Raw genomic sequence first — 12,500 nt, forward strand, 5'->3', positions numbered from 1 at the left:
CTAGAGACTGTCCTTTACACACACCTACAGAACTATAGTCTAGAGACTGCCCATTACACACACAACTATAGTCTAGAGACTGTCCTTTACACACACCTACAGAACTATAGTAGTCTAGAGACTGCCCATTACACACACAACTATAGTCTAGAGACTGTCCTTTACACACACCTACAGAACTAAAGTAGTCTAGAGACTGTCCTTTACACACACCTACAGAACTAAAGTAGTCTAGATGCTGTCCATTACACACACCTACAGAACTATAGTAGTCTAGAGACTGCCCATTACACACACAACTATAGTCTAGAGACTGTCCTTTACACACACCTACAGAACTATAGTCTAGAGACTGTCCTTTACACACACAACTATAGTCTAGAGACTGTCCTTTACACACACCTACAGAACTATAGTAGTCTAGAGACTGTCCTTTACACACACCTACAGAACTATAGTAGTCTAGAGACTGTCCTTTACACACACCTACAGAACTATAGTAGTCTAGAGACTGCCCATTACACACACAACTATAGTCTAGAGACTGTCCGTTACACAAACCTACAGAACTATAGTAGTCTAGAGACTGTCCTTTACACACACCTACAGAACTATAGTAGTCTAGAGACTGTCCTTTACACACACCTACAGAACTATAGTAGTCTAGAGACTGCCCATTACACACACAACTATAGTCTAGAGACTGCCCATTACACAAACCTACAGAACTATAGTAGTCTAGAGACTGTCCATTACACACACAACTATAGTCTAGAGACTGTCCATTACACAAACCTACAGAACTATAGTAGTCTAGAGACTGTCCTTTACACACACCTACAGAACTATAGTCTAGAGACTGTCCTTTACACACACCTACAGAACTATAGTCTAGAGACTGTCCTTTACACACACCTACAGAACTAAAGTAGTCTAGAGACTGTCCATTACACACACCTACAGAACTAAATAAGTCTCTAGAGAGATTAATATTCCACCTAGCCAGTCAAACCTAGAAAAACCAAGAGTTTTAAGAAAGAAAGAAAGAAAGATAGACGAAGAGAAAAGTAGATGAACATTCCACCTACCCAATCTGTTGTCGTTGTTCCCGAAGTCCAGTAAGTATTTGACTACGTGATAGTTGTTCCAGACGTACAGCAGATTGTCTCTGGGATTGTAGTCCACTGCTGCTATGTACTGGTAAGAGTTAGGGAACAGGATGGACACAAAGGTTTCTTTACTCTGAGCGGTGCTGTACATATAATCTATCTTGTTCCCCGTGGCCTCGTTGTCGTCGTCCTCGTAGACGGTTTTCACCACGTAGAGAACGCCGCACACCATGAAGGCGTTGGAGGCGGTCCGCTTGTCGTAGGTGGTGTCCCAGGACCCCTCGATGCGAAGCGTGTAAGGGTTGAGCTGCGAGACCACGATGCGCCCGTTGTTCGTCTCCGTGGCGTACAAAACCCAGAGGCCCATTTCGTCGACGGCGAGGTCGATGTCCGACTTGCCGCCCCAGCGGTACGGCGACGTGTCGTGGTAGTTGGCGTTGGCGATGATGGCCTCGCCGCTCTTGATCCGCGTGCGGAGGTCGAACTTGACGATGTTGCGCGTCCGCTCCTTGTTGAAGAACAAAGCTCCGTCGTAGACCACGAAGCCCGTCCCGTCGACGCGGTGAGGCAGCTTGTACGTGGTCGTCGGCCGTCCTGTAAACAATAGCATTCAAATACATTTTAATTAGAAGCGTTTTGTTCAAAACACCCGAGGGGAAGTTTACCTCAGACACAGATTAAACCTCGTCCAGAACTCAAAAAAACACACAATATTCTCCATTTAAAGAACTTCTTAGGTCGAATCTGTGTCTGGGGAAACTCAGCCATGTCCCCCCTGTGATACAAGTCAGTATCCGACGTCCATCCATGTCTGAGGAAGTCAGGAGACAATGTGGAAACCGGCCACTAGGGGCAACAGTGAGCGCTGTTACCTTCAAGTTAAGTTTTGGTTTTGCTCGGTCGTTGTAACGATCTGCCTCTGGTGTAAAAGGATGCATTTTCAAAACGCAGCAATAGACAATTGTTTTTTGAGAATTTTTGTTTTAAGCCCAAACCTTAAACCACTTGGAGTTAATAACTTAACCTTAACCCTCACCTTAACCCACTTGGAGTTAATAACTTAACCTTAACCCTCACCTTAAACCACTTGGAGTTAATAACTTAACCTTGACCCTCACCTTAACCCACTTGGAGTTAATAACTTAACCTTAACCCTCACCTTAACCACTTGGAGTTAATAACTTAACCTTAACCCTCACCTTAACCACTTGGAGTTAATAACTTAACCCTAAACAATTTGACATTTGCAACAAGTTCGAAATTTGATGTTTCAGACACATGGATAAACATCTAATATTGACGTAACATCTTTTTTATTTTCCCTTTATTTAAACTAGGCAAGTCAGTTAAGAACAAATTCTTATTTACAATGACGGTCTAGGAACAGTGGGTTAACTGCCTTGTACCGGGGCAGAACGACAGATTTGTACCTTGTCAGCTCAGGGATTTGATCTTCCAAACTTCCGGTTACTAGTCCAATGCTCTAACCACTAGGCTACCTGCCGAGAGCTAGTTGGGCCCTTTAATTAAAGTCACTTTACATTAGCAAATTTAAAAAATATATATATATTTTAAAAACAGCAATAAAATCCAACATTATAATAAAAATAAATCTGTTAATAATTGTTATTAAAATGCAGACCTGCGATGAAGTCCTCCTTGGAGGAGTACTCTGTGAGAGTGTCCGTGCGGTAGGGAGTCCAGGGCATGTAGTAAATCTTATCAGAGGCCTGGAATGGATCTTTACACCAGGCTCCTGATTGGTGGTCGGACTCAAACAGGTGTTCACTCTGGTACACGCCTCGTAGGATACCTGGACACAGGAACACTGCACAGGACAGAGATACATGTGATCGTTTCAATTCAATCCATTCGCTGAGACGAAGGCTTGTTATCTGTTTACAGGATCAATGGTTTTCATTGATGATGCATCTAAAGTGCATGTAGGCTAGTTTACTGTTCATTATTCTCACTGTGTATTTCCAAGTATTCTCACTGTGTATTTCCATGTATTCTCACTGTGTATTTCCATGTATTCTCACTGTGTATTTCCATGTATTCTCACTGTGTATCTCCATGTATTCTCACTGTGTATCTCCATGTATTCTCAATGTGTATTTCCATGTATTCGCAATGTGTATCTCCATGTATTCTCACTGTGTATCTCCATGTATTCTCACTGTGTATTTCCATGTATTCTCAATGTATATTTCCATGTATTCTCACTGTGTATTTCCATGTATTCTCAATATGTATATCATTGTATTCTTACTGTGTTTCTCCATGTATTCTCACTGTGTATTTCCATGTATTCTCACTGTGTATTTCCATGTATTCTCACTGTGTATTTCCATGTATTCTCACTGTGTATCTCCATGTATTCTCAATGTATATTTCCATGTATTCTCACTGTGTATCTCCATGTATTCTCACTGTGTATTTCCATGTATTCTCAATGTATATTTCCATGTATTCTCACTGTGTATTTCCATGTATTCTCAATATGTATATCATTGTATTCTTACTGTGTTTCTCCATGTATTCTCACTGTGTATTTCCATGTATTCTCAATGTATATTTCCATGTATTCTCACTGTGTATTTCCATGTATTCTCAATATGTATATCATTGTATTCTTACTGTGTATCTCCATGTATTCTCACTGTGTATTTCCATGTATTCTCACTGTGTATTTCCATGTATTCTCACTGTGTATTTCCATGTATTCTCACTGTGTATCTCCATGTATTCTCAATGTATATTTCCATGTATTCTCACTGTGTATCTCCATGTATTCTCACTGTGTATTTCCATGTATTCTCAATGTATATTTCCATGTATTCTCACTGTGTATTTCCATGTATTCTCAATATGTATATCATTGTATTCTTACTGTGTTTCTCTATGTATTCTCACTGTGTATTTCCATGTATTCTCGATGTATATTTCCATGTATTCTCACTGTGTATTTCCATGTATTCAAAATATGTATATCATTGTATTCTTACTGTGTATCTCCATGTATTCTCACTGTGCATTTCCATGTATTCTCACTGTGTATTTCCATGTATTCTCAATATGTATATCATTGTATTCTTACTGTGTATCTCCATGTATTCTCACTGTGTATTTCCATGTATTCTCACTGTGTATTTCCATGTATTCTCAATGTGTATTTCCATGTATTCTCACTGTGTATTTCCATGTATTCTCAATATGTATATCATTGTATTCTTACTGTGTTTCTCTATGTATTCTCACTGTGTATTTCCATGTATTCTCGATGTATATTTCCATGTATTCTCACTGTGTATTTCCATGTATTCAAAATATGTATATCATTGTATTCTTACTGTGTATTTCCATGTATTCTCAATGTGTATCTCCATGTATTCTCACTGTGCATTTCCATGTATTCTCACTGTGTATTTCCATGTATTCTCAATACGTATATCATTGTATTCTTACTGTGTATCTCCATGTATTCTCACTGTGTATTTCCATGTATTCTCACTGTGTATTTCCATGTATTCTCAATGTGTATTTCCATGTATTCTCACTGTGTATTTCCATGTATTCTCAATATGTATATCATTGTATTCTTACTGTGTATCTCCATGTATTCTCAATGTGTATATCATTGTATTCTTACTGTGTATCTCCATGTATTCTCACTGTGTATTTCCATGTATTCTCACTGTGTATTTCCATGTATTCTCAATTTGTATATCATTGTATTCTTACTGTGTATCTCCATGTATTCTCACTGTGTATTTCCATGCATTCTCACTGTGTATTTCCATGTATTCTCAATGTGTATTTCCATGTATTCTCACTGTGTATTTCCATGTATTCTCAATATGTATATCATTGTATTCTCACTGTGTATTTCCATGTATTCTCAATATGTATATCATTGTATTCTTACTGTGTATTTCCATGTATTCTCACTGTGTATTTCCATGTATTCTCAATTTGTATATCATTGTATTCTTACTGTGTATCTCCATGTATTCTCACTGTGTATTTCCATGTATTCTCACTGTGTATTTCCATGTATTCTCAATGTGTATTTCCATGTATTCTCACTGTGTATTTCCATGTATTCTCACTGTGTATTTCCATGTATTCTCAATGTGTATTTCCATGTATTCTCACTGTGTATTTCCATGTATTCTCACTGTGTATTTCCATGTAAGTGTTTTCCTCTGAGTTTCAGGTACTTTAAAAAACTGTTTTAACTGTATAATTGTTGTTCCTAAAATAATATAAATCTGTATGTCAGCCAGCCAGCCAGTCAGCCAGCCAGCCAGCCAGCCAGCCAGCCAGCCAGCCAGCCAGCCAGCCAGCCAGCCAGCCAGTCAGCCAGCCAGTCAGCCAGCCAGCCAGCCAGCCAGCCAGCCAGCCAGCCAGCCAGTCAGCCAGCCAGTCAATCAGCCAGCCAGCCTGCCAGCCAGCCAGCCAGCCTGCCAGCCAGCCAGCCAGCCTGCCAGCCATATCTTCTGAATAGGGCTGTGTATGTGTTGCTGTGAGATAAGAGGAGTCGATAGATTAGTAGCAGGTATTCTGGGCCCGGGAAATCAGCACAAAATGTCTTCTCTGTGCTAACAGTAGCTAGTCTACTACTAGTGTAATATACTGGGTTACTCAGAGGCTTCCTGTGCAGCCATCTCATAACTCCTAACGCCAACTAAACAACTGTACTGTTTACTGTCAATGTGCTAACAGTAGCTAGTCTACTACTAGTGTAATATACTGGGTTCCTCAGAGGCTTCCTGTGCAGCCATCTCATAACTCCTAACGCCAACTAAACAACTGTCCTGTTTACTGTCAATGTGCTAACAGTAGCTGGTCTACTACTAGTGTAATATACTGGGTTACTCAGAGGCTTCCTGTGCAGCCATCTCATAACTCCTAACGCCAACTAAACAACTGTCCTGTTTACTGTCAATGTGGCGTCGTTTTGTATTGAATCTCTATAGACCCGGACTTTTCCTATGGCCATTTTAGGTGTGTCTGTTAACTAAGAAATTCATATATATCTTTAATAACACTCAGGGTTATTATGTGTCTGTTATCTAAGATATTAATAGATATCTATCAGAGACTCAGGGTTATTATGTGTCTGTTATCTAAGATATTAATAGATATCTATCAGAGACTCTGGGTTATTATGTGTCTGTTATCTAAGATATTAATATATATCTCTCAGAGACTCAGGGTTATTATGTGTCTGTTATCTAAGATATTAATAGATATCTATCTGTTTCCATCTGTCTCTCCCTCCCTCCTCTGTCCACATCTGTCTCTCCCTCACTCCTCTGTCCCCATCTGTCTCTCCCTCCCTCCTCTGTTCTCATCTGTCTCTGCCTCCCTGCTCTGTTCCCATCTGTCTCTCCCTCCCTCCTCTGTCCACATCTGTCTCTGCCTCCCTGCTCTGTCCCCATCTGTCTCTCCCTCCCTCCTCTGTTCTCATTTGTCTCTGCCTCCCTGCTCTGTTCCCATCCCTCTCTCCCTTTCCCTCCCACTGTTCCCAACCCTTCCTGTTTTCTCTGTTGCTATCCCTCCCTCCCTTCCTCCCTTTCTCTCTCTCCTCCCTCATCTGTTACCATCCTTCTCTCCTCTCCTCCCTCCTCTCTTACCATCCCTCTCTCTTCTCGCTCCTCCCTCCTCTGAAACCATCCCTCTCTTCTCTCTCCTCCCTCCTCTGATACCACCCCTCTCCTCCTCTGATACCATCCCTCTCTTCTCTCTCCTCCCTCCTCTGAAACCATCCCTCTCCTCTCTCCTCCCTCCTCTGATACCATCCCTCTCTTCTCTCTCCTTCCTCCTGATACCATCCCTCTCCTTTCTCTCCTCCCTCCTCTGAAACCATCCCTCTCCTCTCTCTCCTCCCTCCTCTGATACCATCCCTCTCCTTTCTCTCCTCTGATACCATCCCTCTCCTCTCTCTCCTCTGATACCATCACTCTCCTCTCTCTCCTCCCTCCTCTGATACCATCCCTCTCCTCCCTCTCCTCCCTCCTCCTGATACCATCACTCTCTCCTCTCTCCTCCCTCCTCCTGATACCACCCATCTCCTCTCTCTCCTCGCTCTCCTCCTGATACCACCCCTCTCCTCCCTCCTCTGATACCACCCCTCTCCTCTCTCCTCTCTCTCCTCCCTCCTCTGATACCATCCCTCTCCTCTCTCTCCTCTCTCTCCTCCCTCCTCCTGATACCATACCCTCTCTCCCCTTATCTGTTCTTCCTTCTCTCCCTCCTAATTAGTCTCATACCGCTCTCTCCTTCTATTTATATTTTTGTCAGAAAACTGCTGAGACACACACACACACACACACACAAACACACACACACACACACACACACACACACTACACACTACACATAACACACACTGCTGAGTGCATTAGTGTCTAACTAACAGTCTTTTATTCCCTGCTGGTTTTATGAGATTGTTCCGGTAATTCCTTTCCCACACCGGCCGTTATTTTACAGAGTCGGAAAACAGGGAACACTGGGATTGTGTTTTATGATTTATGTGTGTGTGTGTGTGTGTGGCTCTGTGTGTTTGTGTGGCTCTGTGTGTGTGGCTCTGTGTGTGTGTGTGTGTGTGTGTGTGTGTGTGTGTGTGTGTGTGTGTGTGTGTGTGTGTGTGTGTGTGTGTGTGTGTGTGTGTGTGTGTGCGTGTGTGTGTGTGTGTGTGTGTGTGTGTGGCTCTCTGTGTGTCTGTGTGTTTGTGTGGCTCTGTGTGTGTGGCTCTGTGTGTGTGTGTGTGTGTGTGTGTGTGTGTGTGTGTGTGTGTGTGTGTGTGTGTGTGTGTGTGTGTGTGTGTGTGTGTGTGTGTCTTGGGGACTGTCATGTCCCAGGAATGTCAAGGAAAAGCTGTCCAGATGTGAGCTTTGGTTTTCCCCTTTTCCCACAATGCAATTTTGGCGGGTAGTTCTTTATTATGACTGATTTGGAAACAATGGCCGTTATTGAAATGCAGTATGAAAACTGTAGTTCCTTTAGAGATATGGGCATTGTTGATGTTAGTGTTTGGGTTGTATGGAGAGTTGACAGCAGACCAGAGGGTGTAAAACTACAAAACAGAATTGATGACAGCTAAGCTAACAACCACAAATAACTGATGATTTTCTGCTTCATTAAGAAAAGCTAAATGTCCCTTTTTCTCATCTCCACTGAGGAACTCTGGAGCTCCGTCAGAGTGACCATCGGGTTCTTGGTCACCTCCCCTGACCAAGGCCCTTCTCCCCCGATTGGTCAGTTTGGCCGGGCGGCCAGCTCTAGGAAGATTCTCGGTGGTTCCAAATGTCTTACATTTCAGAATGATGAGAGGCCACTGTGTTTTTGGGGACCTTCAATGCTGTAGACATGTTTTTGCTACCATTCCCCAGATCTGTGCCTCGACACAATCCTGTCTCGGAGCTCTACAGATAATTATTTCGACCTCACGGCTTGGTTTTTGCTCTGACATGCACTGTCAACTGTGGGACCTTATATAGACAGGTGTGTGCCTTTCCAAATCATGTCCAATCAATTGAATTTACCACAAGTTGACTCCAATCAAGTTGTAGAAACATCTCAAGGATGATTCATGGAAACACGATGCACCTGAGGATCAATTTAGTCTCATAGCAAAGGGTCTGAGTACTTCATAAGGGTCTGAGTACTTCATAAGGGTCTGAGTACTTCATAAGGGTCTGAATACTTCATAAGGGTCGGAATACTTCATAAGGGTCTGAATACTTTATAAGGGTCTGAATACTTCATAAGGGTCAGAATACTTTATAAGGGTCTGAATACTTCATAAGGGTCTGAGTACTTCATAAGGGTCTGAATACTTCATAAGGGTCTGAGTACTTCATAAGGGTCAGAGTACTTCATAAGGGTCCGAGTACTTCATAAGGGTCAGAGTACTTCATAAGGGTCTGAGTACTTCATAAGGGTCAGAGTACTTCATAAGGGTCAGAATACTTCATAAGGGTTCGAGTACTTCATAAGGGTCTGAATACTTCATAAGGGTCTGAGTACTTCATAAGGGTCTGAGTACTTCATAAGGGTCTGAATACTTCATAAGGGTCTGAGTACTTCATAAGGGTCTGAATACTTCATAAGGGTCTGAGTACTTCATAAGGGTCTGAATACTTCATAAGGGTCTGAATACTTCATAAGGGTCGGAGTACTTCATAAGGGTCTGAGTACTTCATAAGGGTCTGAATACTTCATAAGGGTCTGAATACTTCATAAGGGTCTGAATACTTCATAAGGGTCTGAATACGTCATAAGGGTCTGAGTACTTCATAAGGGTCTGAATACTTCATAAGGGTCTGAGTACTTCATAAGGGTCTGAATACTTCATAAGGGTCTGAATACTTCATAAGGGTCTGAATACTTCATAAGGGTCTGAGTACTTCATAAGGGTCTGAATACTTCATAAGGGTCAGAGTACTTCATAAGGGTCTGAGTACTTCATAAGGGTCTGAATACTTCATAAGGGTCTGAATACTTCATAAGGGTCTGAATACTTCATAAGGGTCTGAGTACTTCATAAGGGTCTGAATACTTCATAAGGGTCTGAGTACTTCATAAGGGTCTGAGTACTTCATAAGGGTCTGAATACTTCATAAGGGTCTGAATACTTCATAAGGGTCTGAGTACTTCATAAGGGTCTGAGTACTTCATAAGGGTCTGAATACTTCATAAGGGTCTGAGTACTTCATAAGGGTCTGAATACTTCATAAGGGTCTGAATACTCATGTAAATAAGGTACTTCTGTTTTTTATTTTTAATACATTTTCTAAAATGTCTACAAACCTGTTTTGGCTTTGACATTATGGAGAATAGTGTGTAGATTGAGGAGGAAGAAAAAGCCTTTAATCCATTTTAGAACAAGTCTGTAACGTAACAAAATGTGGAAAACGTCCAGGGGTCTGAATCCTTTCCGAATTAACTGTATACTGTTTTAAATGAATTGCAATTTACTGCAACTTTAAAATACAGTATGTTATGTTGTGTTGCATTCAAAACAATAGCAGGCATAACAAAACAATAGCAGGCATAACAAAACAATAGCAGGCATAACAAAACAATAACAGGCATAACAAAACAATAACAGGCATAACAAAACAATAACAGGCATAACAAAACAATAACAGGCATAACAAAACAATAACAGGCATTACAAAACAATAGCAGGCATAACAAAACAATAGCAGGCATAACAAAACAATAGCAGGCATAACAAAACAATAGCAGGCATAACAAAACAATAACAGGCATAACAAAACAATAACAGGCATAACAAAACAATAGCAGGCATTACAAAACAATAGCAGGCATAACAAAACAATAGCAGGCATAACAAAACAATAGCAGGCATAACAAAACAATAACAGGCATAACAAAACAATAACAGGCATTACAAAACAATAGCAGGCATAACAAAACAATAACAGGCATAACAAAACAATAGCAGGCATAACAAAACAATAGCAGGCATAACAAAACAATAGCAGGCATAACAAAACAATAGCAGGCATAACAAAACAATAACAGGCATAACAAAACAATAACAGGCATAACAAAACAATAGCAGGCATAACAAAACAATAGCAGGCATAACAAAACAATAGCAGGCATAACAAAACAATAACAGGCATAACAAAACAATAACAGGCATAACAAAACAATAACAGGCATAACAAAACAATAACAGGCATAACAAAACAATAACAGGCCTAACAAAACAATAACAGGCATAACAAAACAATAACAGGCATAACAAAACAATAACAGGCATAACAAAACAATAGCAGGCATAACAAAACAATAACAGGCATAACAAAACAATAACAGGCATAACAAAACAATAGCAGACATAACAAAACAATAACAGGCATAACAAAACAATAACAGGCATAACAAAACAATAGCAGGCATAACAAAACAATAACAGGCATAACAAAACAATAACAGGCATAACAAAACAATAACAGGCATAACAAAACAATAACAGGCATAACAAAACAATAACAGGCATAACAAAACAATAATAGGCATAACAAAACAATAACAGGCAAAAAAAAAAACAATAACAGGCATAACAAAACAATAACAGGCATAACAAAACAATAGCAGGCATAACAAAACAATAGCAGGCATAACAAAACAATAACAGTCATAACAAAACAATAACAGGCCTAACAAAACAATAACAGTCATAACAAAACAATAACAGGCCTAACAAAACAATAACAGTCATAACAAAACAATAACAGGCATAACAAAACAATAACAGGCATAACAAAACAATAACAGGCATAACAAAACAATAACAGTCATAACAAAACAATAACAGGCCTAACAAAACAATAACAGTCATAACAAAACAATAACAGGCATAACAAAACAATAACAGGCATAACAAAACAATAACAGGCATAACAAAACAATAACAGGCATAACAAAATACAAGGTTATATTTCGCAACTTTACTACTATCCAAAAGCCTGTCGTTTCTGTGATGTGGCGTCATTTCTCTAAATTCATGCTATCTTAATATAGTAACAGTGATCTGTATTCTAAATTCATACTATCGTAATATAGTAACAGTGATCTGTATTCTAAATTCATACTATCGTAATATAGTAACAGTGATCTGTATTCTAAATTCATACTATCGTAATATAGTAACAGTGATCTGTATTCTAAATTCATACTATCGTAATATAGTAACAGTGATCTGTATTCTAAATTCATACTGTCTTAATATAGTAACAGTGATCTGTATTCTAAATTCATACTGTCTTAATATAGTAACAGTGATCTGTATTCTAAATTCATACTATCGTAATATAGTAACAGTGATCTGTATTCTAAATTCATACTATCGTAATATAGTAACAGTGATCTGTATTCTAAATTCATACTGTCTTAATATAGTAACAGTGATCTGTATTCTAAATTCATACTATCGTAATATAGTAACAGTGATCTGTTTTCTTAATTCATACTGTCTTAATATAGTAACAGTGATCTGTATTCTAAATTCATACTATCCTAATATAGTAACAGTGATGTTGAAAGACCTGTCTCTCTGTTGCAGGGTACAAAGCAATGTAACGTCTGCATCAAATACAATACCACCGAACAACCAAACATGACTTTAAAAACTCACTCGGGTGCAGATCAAACAAACATGTGAGAGAGCAAACAAAGGACATAGGTGTGTGTCTGTGTGTGTGTGTGTGTTGCGTGACCGCACATGTGTGTGTGTGTGTGTGTGTCTGTGTGTGTGTGTGTGTGTGTTGCGGGACCGCACGTGTGTGTGTGTCTGTGTGTGTGTGTCCGTGTGTGTGTGTATGTGTGTGTGTGTTTGTGTGTTGC

At 39.9% G+C, this 12,500-nt stretch overlaps 1 protein-coding gene across 1 annotated transcript in view; it reads right to left on the reverse strand.

The window, feature by feature from the left end:
* Nucleotides 1-12,500, reverse strand: part of LOC110514272 (adhesion G protein-coupled receptor L3-like) — a 165,673-nt gene that overhangs the window by 63,916 nt on the left and 89,257 nt on the right. The window contains exons 5-6 of the mRNA XM_036973729.1: nt 2,752-2,937; nt 1,089-1,703 (exon numbers count right to left, since the gene is read on the reverse strand). Of these exons, the coding sequence (XP_036829624.1) occupies nt 1,089-1,703; nt 2,752-2,937 (801 nt within the window). The remainder of the gene's footprint in view (nt 1-1,088; nt 1,704-2,751; nt 2,938-12,500) is intronic.

This window comes from Oncorhynchus mykiss, unplaced genomic scaffold, assembly GCF_013265735.2.
Source record: "Oncorhynchus mykiss isolate Arlee unplaced genomic scaffold, USDA_OmykA_1.1 un_scaffold_300, whole genome shotgun sequence".
NCBI lineage: Eukaryota > Metazoa > Chordata > Actinopteri > Salmoniformes > Salmonidae > Oncorhynchus > Oncorhynchus mykiss.